The sequence below is a fragment of the Moschus berezovskii genome, chromosome 7 (genome assembly GCF_049115385.1).
Source record: "Moschus berezovskii isolate FMDL1 chromosome 7, NW_MosBer_1.0, whole genome shotgun sequence".
In the NCBI taxonomy this organism is placed as follows: Eukaryota; Metazoa; Chordata; class Mammalia; order Artiodactyla; family Moschidae; genus Moschus; species Moschus berezovskii.
Window position 1 is genome coordinate 45,156,191 of NC_142466.1, and position 16,012 is coordinate 45,172,202.

At 39.6% G+C, this 16,012-nt stretch overlaps 1 protein-coding gene across 2 annotated transcripts in view; it reads left to right on the forward strand.

Moving 5' to 3' along the window:
- GLDC (glycine decarboxylase) overlaps positions 1–16,012 on the forward strand; it is a 94,397-nt gene that overhangs the window by 48,372 nt on the left and 30,013 nt on the right. Inside the window, exon 16 of one of the 2 annotated variants that reach the window (XM_088837688.1) lies at positions 2,510–2,572. The exons of the other annotated variant lie outside the window; for it this stretch is intronic. Coding sequence (XP_088693814.1) covers positions 2,510–2,572 — 63 coding nt within the window. The remainder of the gene's footprint in view (positions 1–2,509; positions 2,573–16,012) is intronic. 2 annotated transcript variants of the gene reach the window in all.

Below are 16,012 nucleotides of genomic sequence, written 5' to 3' on the forward strand. Positions count from 1 at the left end.
CTTGCAGCCAAGGTTGAGAACCATCATCGTATAAGTTTCTCTCTTCTCCTCAGTTGACCTGATGCTCTTCCTCTCTCTTCAGTTCAGTTCAGTTCAGTCGCTCAGTCGTGTCCGACTCTCCACGACCCCATGAATCTCAGCACGCCAGGTCTCCCTGTCCATCACCAACTCCCGGAGTTCACTCAAACTCATGTCCACAGAGTCAGTGATGCCATCCAGCCATCTCATTCTCTGTTGTCCCTTTCTCCTCCTGCCCCCAACCTTTCCCAGCATCAGAGTCTTTTCCAGTGAGTCAACTCTTCGCATGAGGTGGCCAAAGTGTTGCAGTTTCAGCTTTAGCATCAGTCCTTCCAATGAACACCCAGGATTGATCTCCTTTAGAATGGACTGGTTGGATCTCCTTGCAGTCCAAGGGACTCTCAAGGGTCTTCTCCAGCACCACAGTTCAAAAGCATCAAAATTCTTCGGCGATCAGCTTTCTTCACAGTCCAACTCTCACATCCATACATGACCACGGGAAAAACCATAGCCTTGACTAGACCGACCTTTGTTGGCAAAGTAATGTCTCTGCTTTTTAATATGCTATCTAGGTTGGTCATAACTTTCCTTCCAAGGAGTAAGCGTCTTTTAATTTCCTGGTTGCAGTCAGCATCTGAAGTGATTTTGGAGCCCAAAAAAATAAAGTCTGACACTGTTTCCCCATCTATTTCCCATGAAGTGATGGGACCAGATGCCATGATCTTCGTTTTCTGAATGTTGAGCTTCAAGCCAAACTTTTCACTCTCCTCTTTCACTTTCATCAAGAGGCTTTTGAGTTCCTTTTCACTTTCTGCCATAAGGGTGGTGTCATCTGCATATCTGAGGTTATTGATATTTTTCCCAGCAATCTTGATTCCAGCTTGTGCTTCTTCCAGCCCAGCGTTCCTCATGATGTACTCTGCATATAAGTTAAATAAGCAGGGTGACAATATACAACCTTGACGTACTCCTTTACCTATTTGGAACCAGTCTGTTGTTCCATGACCAGTTCTAACTGTTGCTTCCTGACCTGCATACAGGTTCCTCTCTCTTACTCTCCTCATTTGTATGATTGGCAGTGAGACCCCATTTTCCATGGAGGAGGAAAAGAAATCCTTATTATTTTGTAGTTCTGGGCAATGACGCCTTCTCCAACTCAGAACTTCCCAGACACACCACCCATTTCCAAGAGCTGACTTCAGAGTTACAGAGGCTCCTTTGAAGCTTAGTAGATATTTCTGGTCCTAAGCAGAGGCTGCTGTGACAGATGGGGAAATGCCTCCTTCTTTGTTGGGAAAATACAGGGGCTATGTTTCCAGTGAGTTAGGAAATGTGATATCTCATTTGGGAAAAGAGAAAGGCATCTACCACTTTTTGTATATGAATGATTTTATTTTTAGCTTACTGCAGCCTCCATCTTGGTTTATTTGTGGTAGTCTTTTTTCCACAAGAAGATTATAAATTCCAGGTCTTATAATTCTGTGTTCCAGGTCTCAGTCTACCACAGGGCTAACTACTTACAGTTTAGTTCGTCATGATTTACTGCTGGCTAGTGAAATCTCAGGGACCAATGTAAGCTTTATAGTTACTATAAGAAGAAAAACAAGTTTCTTGACCACTCTGTACAGAAAAAGAATTTAGTGTACCATGTTAGCCATTGAAGTTACACTTGTAAAACAGAGGGTTTAGTAATCTCTTATTATCAAGGGCCTGACTAGTTGGAATTGGTCAATGTGTCTATAGAGTTCTAGAGTCCAGTCACCGAAAGTTTGGAATCTAAATATGTTTCCCTTCCTTTTTTGTTACTGCGTGATATTTAAAAGATAAATATGGCATAATTTTTAGGAAGTAGCATCAGCTGCTACTTCCTAAAATATTTTCTACCTTAGTTTTTCATTGTGGTAAAATATCCAGAGCATAATTTACTATTTTACCTGTTTTTAACTGTCAAGTTCAGTGGCATTCATGACCTTCACATCGTTGTAAAACCATCAACTCCATCCAGTCCCAGCCTTCTTTATCTTCCCAAATCGAAATTCTGTACCCATTGAACCATATTTCCTCACTTACCCTGTACCCCAGCCCCTAGCAACCATGATTCTACCTTCTGTCACTATTAACTTGACTACTCTAGGTGCATCATATAAATGGAATCATACAATATTTGCCCTTTTATCTGGCTTATTTTACTTAGCATAACATCTTCAAATTTCGACAATGTTCTGACATGTCAGAATGTCTCTCGTTTTTAAAGGCTGAATAATACTCCATTGTATGCTATACCACATTTTGTTTATCCATCCACCCATCAGTGAACATTTGGGTTGTTTTGACCTCTTGGTTATAGGGAATAATGCTGCTGTGAACACTGGTGTTCAAATACCTATTTGAGCCCTAGCACTTCTTTTGGATGTATACCCAGACATGAAATTATTGGATATATGGTAATTCTATGTTTAATTTTTTGAGGGACTGCCATACTGTTTTACAGATCTATGCAGAGGCATAGATGGAAAGAGGATCAAAGGATGGACACCCAAATAATTATCTCAAGGTGATAGAATTTCAAGTGACATTTATTTTTTGTCCTTATGGTATTTTAGATTACTAAAGTTTTAAAGAAAATCATGATATATATTAATACAATTCAAAAATGTTATTTTTATTGTGGGGGACATGCATGTGGCAAAACACTTAAATTCTTGATAAGATGCTTACAGATTCATTTTCACTCTGGCACTCCTGATCTCAGGGGGGTTTTGCCATCAGTTGATGGCATAATGTAGTTGGCTTTGAACCTGCCCTGGGGTTGAGGCAGACCACCTGTCTTCCTTTACAGCAATGCAGTACTCAAACAAAATAAGGCAGGCTTGTAACAAGGGGCAAAAGAGCCAAGCTCTGTAGAATAGAGGAATATTTAACATCAAGAGGATGCGAAATGCAGCTCTACGGTTCTAAAATGCCCAAGCAGGAGAACTACAATTTTCAGGCATAAACCTGAGTGTTTCTGCATGTTTTCCTGATGACTCTGTTTGGACTCTGCTCATAATGTCTTCCAATCTGGCGCAGTCCTGTGTTATGCTCACAGAAGGCATTTATTCTCTCTTTCTCTAGTAGTTCCTGCCTGAATGGAGGCTGCCATATGGCCTTTCTCTTCAGTGTATTTTTTTTTCTGAGGGGAAACCAGCAGCTCAAAGGAAAGGTTAGCACCTGGAATATGTCAGGTCTCCAGAGCTCTGTTATGTGGCTTCCTGCCTAGTGCTAGGTGTAGTTTTATCTCCTATACAGAAAGCAAGGAACACTGCCTTATTGATTTGATTGAGATTTCATTGAGGGATGGCTGATAAATGTGCATGATGAAGGATTTTATAACCATAAACTGTGGCATGAAATCTTTGATTCGAGTAGCCAGGCCTTCACGTGGTCTATTTCCTGCGACAGTTAGATCCCAAAGTTGTTTAAAGAACTTAAAACACAAATGTCGAGAAACTTGTCCCCATTTCTCTTATTTATTCACTCAGTCTATAAACCCAGAGAGCATTTCCAGCTTGGTGGAGAACATAACCAAATAATATTTAATTACCTTTCCATTTCCTACTGTGCCCAGGACAGCTTGCTTCAACTTGCTCCCCATACCACGGTGACACTCTGAAAATCATTCAGCAGCACACAGATACTTTGGGAACTGCTAGGTTAGAATTATGATGTACCATGGGCTTCACTGGTGGCTCAGAGGTTAACGCGTCTGCCTCCAATGCGGGAAACCCGGGTTCGATCCCTGGGTCGGGAAGATCCCTTGGAGAAGGAAATGGTAACCCACTCCAGTATTCTTGCCTGGAGAATCCCATGGATGGAGAAGCCTGGTAGGCTACAGTCCACGGGGTCGCAAAGAGTCGGACACAACTGAGCAACAGAACAGAACAGAACAGATTTACGGCAGACAGAAACAGTCATTAACACCTTTGATGGATATCTAAAGTGAAAGACAAGCTGGAATTATTATTAGCTTACTTGGCCTATAATAGTGCGGAGGTTGTTTTTGTCTTTAAAAACTGCAAACTGTGATCTTGAATATAGATGGAACTAGCAGTTAACTTTCCTGGAATCTCCTCCTGGTAAGGTTCTTAAATGAGGTGTGAACAGGACACAGTCAATGACTCTCCAACTTGATTATACATGAGAATCACCTGTAGGGCTTGTGAAATTGCTCAGCCCCCCCACCGCAGTTTCTGATTTAATAAGTCTGGATTGAGGCCTGAGAATTCATATTTCTAATATAATCCTGGGTGGTGGTGATGTGCTGGTTTGGCTACCACACCGTGAAAACCACAGGGCTGCAGTTTCAGTCCTGACTTCATATTAGAATTACACGGGGAGCCTTTGAAGTATACCATGTCCTCCCCACCCTGTAAACTAGCTACATTGGATTCTCCTCCGGGGCAGTACTTGGGCTCACCGAGTGTTTAAAAAGCACTTAGGTGATTCTAATGTACATTACTGGGTTGGAAAGTGTGTTGCCCTGGAGGAACCCCAAAGAGGGAGGTTTAGTTAGATGACTAATATCTTCCAGTGGAGTGAACTTTAAAACTGGCCTTTGAAGGCTAAGTCATGACTGTGGTTTCAGATCAGTGTGTGCTGTGCTTAGTCACTCAGTTGTGTCTGACTCTTTGTGGCCCCCCTACTCCCTGCCCCAGCCCCAGACTGTAGCCTGTCAGGCTTCTCTGTCCATGGGGATTCTACAGGCAAGAATGCTGGAGTAGGTTGCCATTTCCTCCTCCAGGGGATCTCCCCAACCAGGGATCGAGCCCAGGTCTCCCACATTGCAGGCGGATTCTTTACCATCTGAGCCACCATGGACAACAGAGAGCATCAAACACTTGATTGGCCATCTCCCTCCCCTTCTTTCCTAAGTTCCTGGTCAGTGTCATTGAGCAGACATGTCATTGATCATTTCTGACTTGCTTTCCTAGAGGGCCTAGGGCTTCCCTTGTGGTTCAGCTAGTAAAGAATTCACCTGCAATGCGGAAGACCTGGGTTTGATCCCTGGGTTGGGAAGATCCCCTGGAGAAGGGAAACGTTACCCACTCCAGCATTCTGGCCTGGAGAATTCCATGGACTGTATAGTCCGTGGGGTTGGGAAGAGTCGGACATGACCGAGTGACTTTTACTTTCACTTTCCTAGTGGGCCTAGTGCAGCTTCAGAACCCTCCCCTACAGAGAGCTCTGGGAGGCCAGATATCAGAGACCCTCTCTGATAAGTGACTGATTTCCAGGGAGATACTCAGACTGCTTGAAAGAGAAAGAAGGATGAAAAGAGCCATCTTTGGGGAAATATAAAGCAATGAGAGGGATCTCCTCTCCCCAGCTTCTTAACTCTCAAGAGGATATTTGGATTTTTTGCGATTTGTAAGGTTGTGGAGGGGTTGTTATAGTTCTTCAGTCGTTCAGTTGTGTCCGACTCTTTGTGACTCCATGGGCTGCAGCATCCCAGGCTTCCCTGTCCTTCACTATCTCCTGGAGTTTGCTCAAACTCATGTCTGTTGAGTCAGTGATGCCATCCAACCATCTCATCCTCTTATGCCCCCTTCTTTTCCTGCCCTCAGTATTTCCCAGCATCAGCGTCTTTTCCAGTGAATCGGCTCTTCACATCAGGTGACCAAAGTATTGGCACTTCAGCTTCAGTATCAGTACTTCCAAAGGATATTCAGTGTTGATTTAAAGCTGAAACTCCAATACTTTGGCCACCTCATGCGAAGAGTTGACTCACTGGAAAAGATTCTGATGCTGGGAGGGATTGGGGGCAGGAGGAGAAGGGGACGACAGAGAATGAGAGGGCTGGATGGCATCACCGACTTGATGAAGGTGACTTTGAGTGAACTCCGGGAGTGGGTGATGGACAGGGAGGCCTTGGCGTGCTGTGATTCATGGGGTAGCAAAGAGTCGGACACGACTGAGCGACTGAACTGAACTGAAGATTGACTGATTTGATCTCTTTGCAGTCCAAGGGACTCTCAAGAGTCTTCTCTAGCACCACAGTTTGAAAGCATCAATTCCTTGATGCTCAACCTTCTTTAGGGTCCTACTGGAAAAACCATACCTTTGACTATACAGACATTTGTTGGCAAAGTGATGTCTCTACTTCTTAATATGCTGTCTAGGTTTGTCATAGCTTTTCTTCCAAGGAGCAAGTGTCTTTTAATTTCGTGGCTACAGTCACCATCCAGTGATTTTGGAGCCCAATAAAATAGTCTGTTACTGTTTCCATTTTTTTCTCTATTTATTTGCCCTGAAGTGATGGACCAGATACCATGATCTTAGTCTTTTGAATGTTTTAAGTCAACTTTTTCATTCTCCTCTTTCACTTTTGTCAAGAGGCTCTTTAGTTGCTTTTCACTTTCTGCCATAAGGATGGTGTCATCTGCATTATCTGAGGTTATTGATATTTCTCCTGGCAGTCTTGATTCCAGTTTCTGCTTCATCCAGCCCAGCATTTCACATGATGTACTCTGCATAGAAGTTAAATAAGCAAGCAATATACAGCCTTGACGTACTCCCTTCCCAATTTTGAACAAGTTCATTCAAGGGATGGCTCTCGCATTTGGCTGAACCCCTAGAATTCTGATTCAGTACAGTTGGGGTGCAAACCAAGACTTTGTACTTCTCCCTAGTCCCCCAGGGATGTTTGGGGATGTTGAATTTGAAAACCACTGCTTTAAGGTGCTCTTTAGATATCAGAAAGGTTAGGTTGGCTAGATCCATCCAGATGTTTTTTGCCCAGAATTCAAAGGTTAAGCATAGAATTTAGGTTATATCAAATTAGAGATTGGTAAGAACATATTGAGGGGGTTTTATTTAAAGCTATTTGAAGCAGAGACCTAGATACTGTTTGGATATTTGAGTTATGCAACAGAGAGTATGACTAAAATTGAATTCCTTCTGAGGTATGGAAGCATATCCTCTTTATCCTGCCTGTTTACCATGTTTTCTCACTTTACCATGTTTTCTTGAGAGTGGTGCTCTGAGGTTGCCACGTACTGATTCAGATCATTTTGACACAGTAGCTGTTTTGTTGATCATTTTACTGTGATTAGCTTTACCATAATGTCAGTTTCTTAGATAACATTTCACTTGGATCATTTTTTTATTCCTGACTACTTGATGGTATTTTTAAAGTAAAGAAGGGTTTGGACGAGGATTTTGGCATTAAAATGTTGAACATCAAAACGTTATTTGTCACAAGACATTTCATGTGTCTTCAGACTCTGGCTCCCAAGTGTAGTATGGTTCTGCAAACCTCTTACAGAGTCATGGTCCTGTGAAATGTCCGGTTCCTCTGAGAAGGCCACTCCTGTGGACCTCAGATGCAGGCAGGACACGGTTCTGGTCCTTCTCATTGTTGTCCTGAAGAGGACCTTGCAAAACCTTGGGTTCTTTTCATTCATCAACTTATCAAGCCCACAACAACTAACTGCAGGCAGTAGAGATCAAGCCCTGAGCCTTTGGAGTGGGAGCACTGACTCCAGACCCTAGACTACCAGAGGACTGACCCTAGGAAGCACCAAAGGATGAGCACTCACACAAGAAACCACTTGAACACAAGACCACCAGTAGCACCCAACCACCAGTAGCACCCTGTGCATGATGCCTCATCTACACAACAAACAAAACAAAAATACAAACCCAGTCATCAGCAGACAGGATTACCACCTCACTCAGCCTTGTCCATCAGAGGAAAAACAAACAAACACAAACAAAAACTCAGCACAAATCTCTCCTTATATCAAGCTTACACACACCACTGGACCAACCATAGGAAGGCAGAAACCAAAAGGACGAAAGAATTCAACCTTCAAGGAAAGAGTTCAGCTTTCCTTGAAGCCTGGGAAAAGGAGACCCCAAACACAACAAGTTAAAAAAAAAATAATGAATAGGCAGAGAAATACTACACAAATGAAGGAGCAAACTAGAAACACAGAAGTCCACATAAATGAAGAGGAAATAGGCAAACCACCTGAAAAAGAATTCAGAATAATGATAGTAAAAATTATCAAAAACCTGGAAAACAAAATGGAGAAAAGGCAAGAATCAATGAACAAAGACCTAGAAGAAGTAAAGAATAAGCATACAGAGACAAACAACACAGTTGCTGAAATTAAAAATACTCTGGAAGGAATCAATAGCAGAATATCTGAAGCAGAAGAATGAATCAGTGAGCTGGAAGATAAAATGGTGGAAATAACTTCTAAAGAACAGAATAAAGTAAAAAGAATGAGGACAGTCTCAGAGACCTCTGGGACAATATCAAACTCATGAACATTCGAATTATAGGGGTCCCAGAAGAAGAAGAGAAAAAAAAGTGTATGAGAAAGTTTTTGAAGACATTATCGTTGAGAATTTCCCCAACATGGAAAAGGAAACAGTCAAGTCCAAGAGGGGCAAAGAGTCTCATACAGGATAAACCCAAGGAGAAACATGCCAAGACACATACTAATCAAACTTAGAAAGACTAAACACAAAGAAAGAATACTGAAAACAGCAAGGGAGAAGCAACAAGTAACATACAAGGTAAACCCTATACATTTAACAGCTGATCTTTTAGCAGCAACTCTGCAGGCCAGAAGGAAATGGCAGGATATATTTAAAGAACTGAAAGGGAAAAAATCTACAACTAAGATTATTGTACCTGGCAAGGATCTCATTCAAAATTGATGGAGGAATCAAAATCTTTTCAGACAAGCAAACATTAAGGAGAATTCAGTACCACCAAACCAGCTTTACACAAATGTTTAAGGGACTTATGTAGTGAAGAAATACAGGAGAAGAAAAAAGATCTACAAAATCAAACCCAAACAATTAAGAAAATGGTAGTAGGAACATGTATATCAATAATTACTTTAAATGTACATAGATTAAATGCTCCAACCAAAAGACACAGATTGGCTGAATGGATTAAAAAAATAAGACCTATATATATGCTGTCTACAAGAAACCCACTTCAGACGTAAAGACACATATAGACTGAAGGTCAGAGGATGGTAAAATAGATTCCAAGCAAATTGGAAGCAAAAGAAAGTTGGAGTAACCATCCTTATATCAGACAAAATAAACCTTAAAGAAGATTACAAGGGATAAGAACACTACATAATGATCAAAGGATCAATCCAAGAGGAAGACATAACAATTGTAAATATCTACGCACCCAACCTGTATGCAGGTCAGGCAGCAACAGTTAGAACTGGACATGGAACAATGGACTGGTTCCAAATAGGAAAAGGAGTACGTCAAGGTTGTATATTGTCACCCTGCTTATTTAACTTATATGCAGAGTACATCATGAGGAACGCTGGGCTGGAAGAAGCAAGGCTGGAATCAAGATTGCTGGGAGAAATGGACAGATTCTTAGAAAAGTTTAACCTTCCAAGACTGAACCAGGAAGAAATAGAAATTATGACCAAACCAGTCACAAGCACTGAAATTGAAGCTGTGATCAAAAATCTCCCAAAAAACAAAAGCCCAGGACCAGATGGCTTCACAGGAGAATTCTGTCAAACATTTAGAGAAGAGCTAATACCTACCCTTTTAAAACTCTTTCAAAAATATTGCAGAGGAAGGAACACCTCCAAACTCATTCTGTGAGGCCACAATCACCCTGATACTAAAACCAGACAAAGACAACACAAAAAAAGAAAACTATAGGCTAATAGACATAAATGCAAAAATTGTCAACAAAATTTTAGCAAAGAGAATTCAGCAACACATCAAAAGCTCATACACCATGATCAAGTTGGGTTTATTCCAGGGATGCAAGGATTCTTCAATATATGCAATCAATGTGATACATTGTATTAAGAAACTGAAAGATAAAAACCACATGACAATCTCAATAGATGCAGAAAAAGCCTTTGACAAAATTCAACACCCATTTATGATTAAAACTCTTAAAAAAATGGGCATAGAAGGAACCTACCTCAACGCAGAAAAGGCCATGTATGATAAGCCTACAGAAAACATTATTCTCAATGGTGAAAAACTGAAAGCGTTCCTCCTAAGATCAGGAACAAGACAAGGGTGTCCATTTTCACCACTATTATTCAATATAGTTTTGGACGTCCTAGCTACAGCAATCAGAGAAGAAAAAGAAATAAAAGGAATCCAGATCAGAAAAGAAGTAAAGCTCTCACTGTTTGCAGATGACATGATACTGTACATAGAAAACCCTAAAGATAGTATCAGAAAATTACTAGAGCTAAAACAGTGAATTTAGCAAAGTTGCAGGATACAAAATCAATACACAGAAATCACTTGCATTTCTATATACTAACAATGAAGAATCAGAAAGAGAAATTAAGGAATCAATCCCATTTATCACTGCAACAAAAAGAATTAAACATCTCGGAATAAACTTCCTAAGGAGACAAAAGAACTGTATACAGAAAATTATAAGACACTGATGAAAAAAATCAAAGACGACATAAACAGATGGAGAGACATTCCGTGTTCTTGGGTAGGAAGAATCAATATTGTGAAAATGACTATACTACCAAATGCAATCTACAGATTCAACGTGATCCCTATCAAATTACCAATGGAGGTTTTCACAGAACTAGAACAAAAAATTTCACAGTTCATATGGAAACACAAAAAACCCTGAATAGCCAAAGCAGTCTTGAGAAAGAAGGATGGGGATGGAGGAATCAACCTTCCTGACTTCAGATTATACTACAAAACTTCAGTCGTCGAGACAGTATATAGACCGATGGAACAAGATAGAAAGCCCAGAAATAAACCCATGCAACTATGAGTACTTTATTTTTTAAAAATTTTTATTTAATAAATGGTACAAAGCACAATGCCAAAAACATTAACAGTTAAAATTTCACCAGATGAAAAAAATACTATAGAATACACAGTTGCAAAAAGCTACATTAAGTTATTTTACAACTGCCTCAAGCTGCAAAAAGAAAAAAAACCAATGCCATACCTAAATTATCCCTCTCTCAAAATGATGCCATTTATATTATAAACCACGAGCTCCCCATCAAAAGACGGGAACTGCTTTTGTTAATTCATATATATATATATATATATGACTGTATCACTTTGCTATACACCTGAAACAAACACAACACTGTAAATAAAATATAGTACAATATAAAATAAAAATAAGTAACAGATCTTGGGGCTTTACACCGAGTTAGAGTTCCTATCAGAGGGATAATGGCACCATAGCTGCACTGAATCCTCATGAAGGAGGCACACGAATGACTGGATTACAAGAGTTACAGGAATGAGAGCTGCTCATTTCCCAGAAACTACAGCTCCCAGAAAACCAACAAAGGCACGAGATACAGACCATTCACTTATGAATGTGTAAAACTCAAGAAAGTCCACATCCCCCCTACAACATGTCGAAGGTGCCTCAGAATTCACACAATACCAACTTTCTCATGGTTCTGGTTAAATTACATATACCAATTTATAACAAATGGCAAAATCTGTAACTCTGTTCAAAGTTTTAAAAGATTACTTAAGAATAGTTTCTTGTATTTCTATGCCACCTTTACAGTTCTGGATTCTCATTTCTTAATTAGTAAATTCAGAGTGCAGGTTCTATCCAAGGCTAATTTATACAATTCCGGAAGGAACGGCCTCTTAAATCCACAGAGTGTTGAGGTGGGGAACCCCCAACCACATCAGATTCGTTTCATATATGATAATATACATGTTTCAATCCATTCTCCCAAATTATCCCACCCTTGCCCTCTCCCACAGAGTCCAAAAGACTGCTCCACACATCCAAATCTCTGCTGTTGTCTTGTATACAGGATTATCGTTATCCTCTTGCTATATTCCATATATATGTGTTAATATACTGTATTGGTGTTTTTGTTTCTGGCTTACTTCACTTTGTATAATAGGGTCCAATTTCGTCCACCTCATTAGAACTAATTCAAATGTATTCTTTTTAATCGCTGAGTAGTACTCCATTGTGTAAATGAACCACAGCTTTCTTATCCATTCGTCTGTGGATGGACATCTAGATTGCTTCCATGTCCTGGCTATTATAAACAGTGTTGCGATGAACATTGGGGTACATGTGTCTCTTTCAATTCTGGTTTCCTCGGTGTATATGCCCAGGAGTGGGATTGCTGGGTCGTACGGCAGTTCTATTTCCAGTTTTTTAAGGAATCTCCACACTGTTCTCCATAGTGGCTGTACTAGTTTGCATTCCCACCAACAGTGTAAGAGGGTTCCCTTTTCTCCACACCCTCTCCAGCATTTATTGCTTGTAGACTTTTGGATAGCAGCCATTCTGACTGGCATGAAATGGCGTGAGATGGCTGAATAACGAACAAATCATTGAAGAAATCAAAAAAGAAATCAAAATATGCATAGAAATGAATGAAAATGAAAACACAACAACCCAAAACGTGTGGGACACTGTAAAAGCAGTGCTAAGGGAAAGGTTCATAGCAATACAGGCATACCTCAAGAAACAAGAAAAAAGCCAACTAAATAACCTAACTCTACACCTAAAGCGTCTGCCTCCAATGCGGGAGACCCGGGTTCAATCCCTGGGTCGGGAAGATCCCCTGGAGAAGGAAACGGTAACCCACTCCAGTATTCTTGCCTGGAGAATCCCATGGATGGAGAAGCCTGGTAGGCTACAGTCCACGGGGTCGCATAGAGTCGGACACGACTGAGCGACGGAACGGAACGGAACGGAACACCTAAAGCAACTAGAAAAGGAAGAAATGAAGAACCCTAGGGTCAGTAGAAGGAAAGCAATTTTTTAAATTAGGGCAGAAATAAATACAAAAGAAACAAAAGAGACCATAGCAAAAATCAACAAAGCCAAAAGCTGGTTCTTTGAGAGGGTAAATAAAATTGGCAAACCACTAGCCAGACTCATCAAGAAACAAAGGGAGAAAAACCAAATCAATAAAATTAGAAATGAAAAGGGAGAGATCACAACAGACAATACAGAAATACAAAGGATCATAAGAGACTATTATCAGCAATTATATGCCAATAAAATGGACAATTTGCAAGAAATGGACAAATTCTTAGATAAGTATAATTTTCCAAAACTGAACCAGGAAGATATAGAAAATCTTAATAGACCCATCACAAGCATGGAAATTGAAACTAATCAGAAATCTTCCAGCAAACAAAAGCCCAGGTCCAGATGGCTTCACAGCTGCATTCTACCAACAATTTAGAGAAGAGCTAACACCTATCCTACTCAAACTCTTCCAGAAAATTTCAGAGGAAGGTAAACTTCCTAACTCATTCTATGAGGCCACCATCACCCTAATACCAAAACCTGACAAAGATGCCACAAAAAAAGAGAACTACAGGCCAATATCACTGTTGAACATAGATGCAAAAATCCTTAACAAAATTCTAGCAATCAGAATCCAACAACACATTAAAAAGATCATACATTATGACCAAGTGGGATTTATCCCAGAGATTCAAGGATTCTTCAATATCCACAAATCAATCAATGTAATACACCACATTAACAAATTGAAAAGTAAAAACCATATGATTATTTCAATAGATGCAGAGAAAGCCTTTGACAAAATTCAACAACCATTTATGATCAAAACCCTCCAGAAGGTGGGAATAGAAGGAACATTCCTCAACGTAATAAAAGCTATATATGACAAACCCATAGCAAACATTATCCTCAATGGTGAAAAATTGAAAGCTTTTTCCCTAAAGTCAGGAACAAGACAAGGGTGCCCACTCTCACCATTACTATTCAACATAGTTTTGGAAGTTTTGGCCACAGCAATCAGAGAAGAAAAAGACATAAAAGGAATTCAAATTGGAAAAGAAGAAGTAAAACTCTCACTGTTTGCAGATGACATGATCCTCTACACAGTACTTTATTTTTGATAAAGGAGGGAAGAATATACAATGGGGCAAAGACAGCCTCTTCAATAAATGGTGCTGGGGAAACTGGACAGCTACATGTAAAAGAATGAAATTAGAACACTTCCTAACACCACACACAAAGATAAATTCAAAATGGATTAAAGACCTAAATGTGAGACCAGAAACTATAAAACTCTTAGAGGAAAACACAGGCAGAACACTCAATGATATAAATCAACGCAAGATCCTCTATGACCCACCTCCTAGAGTAATGGAAATAAAAGCAAAAGTAAACAAGTGGGACCTGATTAAACTTAAAAGATTTTGCACAGCATAGGAAACTATAAGCAAGGTGAAAAGACAGCCCTCAGAGTGAAAGAACATAATAGCAAATGAAGCAACTGACAGAATTAATTTCCAAAATCTACAAGCAGCTCATACAACTCAATACCAGAAAAACAAACAACCCAATCAAAAAGCAGGAAAAAGACCTAAACAGACATTTCTCCAAAGAAGATATACAGATGGCTAACAAACACATGAAAAGATGCTCAATAATTCTCATTAGAGAAATGCAAATCAAAACTACAATTAGATATCACCTCACACTGATCAGAATGGCCATCATCAAAAAGTCTGCAAACAATACTAGAGAGGGTATGGAGAAAAAGGAACTCTCTTGCACTGTTGGTGGGAATATAAACTGATACAGCCACTATGGAAGACGGTATGGAGATTCCTTAAAAAACTAGGAATAAAAGCACCATATGATATGACCCAACAATCCCACTCCTAGGCATATACCCTGAGGAAACCAGGGTTGAAAAAGGCACATGTATATCATTGTTCATTGGAGCACTATTTACAATAGCTAGAACATGGAAACAACCTAGATGCCCATCAACAGATGAATGAATAAAGAAGTTGTGCACATACACAATGGAATATTACTCAGTCATAAAAAGAAACGTATTTGAGTCAGTTCTGATGAGGTGGATGAACCTAGAACCTATTATATAGAGTGAAGCGAGTTAGAAAGAGAAAGATAAATATCATATTCTAACACACATATACGGAATGTAGAAGAATGGTTCTGAAGAATTTATTTACAGGGCAGCAATGGAGAGACAGACATAGAGACTAGACTTATGGAAGTGGGGAGGGGGAGGAGAGGGTGAGATGTATGGAGAGAGTAACATGGAAACTTACATTACCTTATGTAAATAGATATCCAACGGGAATTTGCTGTATGGCTCAGGAAACTCAAACAGGGGCTCTGTATCAACCTAGAAGGGTGGGATGGGGAGGGAGATGGGAGGGAGGTCCAAAAGGGAGGGGATATATATATACCTGTGGCTGATTCATGTTGTGGTTTGACAGAAAACAAAATTCTGTACTTCAAGTATCCTTCAGTAAAAAATAAATTAAACAAACAAAAAACATTATGTATCACGAGAAATTAGTAATAGTGCCTCTTTTGAGGGAGTAAAACTGGTAAGAATTAGGGGCTTTTTTTTTTTTACTTTAAGCTTCATCCTTTTTTCATTGATGAAGTTTTTAAAAAATCAGAAGAATATATTACTTTTATAATACTAATTTTAAATTCATCTGCACATTGGGTGGCATTATCACCATGTGACAGATGGAGACTAAGATCCAGAGGAGCTTGTTGTCTAACTACTTGAAAAGGGACATCAGGTCAAGGAGAGCTTTGACATTGGAGGCAAAACTGATTCCTCATTTTTCTTTTCAGAATGCTATTTCAGTTGCTTTGTCTTTACGTATAAATTTTAGAATAATCCTATATCCACAAAAATCTTGGTTTCATTGGATAATGATGCATATTTTAGCTTCCAAATGTTTCAGTTCTTACAATTTACAGTTAATCACTCAAAAAATCTTTTTCACAAAAATATCTTTTTAAATGTAATATTTTTTAGGGACATCATATAGAAAACTTATATTTCAGATGTTGTTACAAATAAAATAGGCCCACTGACTAGTAGACAGCTTAAAAGAAAACTTCTCTGAAACTGCACATTAAATGTGGCCACTGGTGTGTGAACTACAATGGTGTGTTAACCTATTTAATGATTTTCAGAAGAAT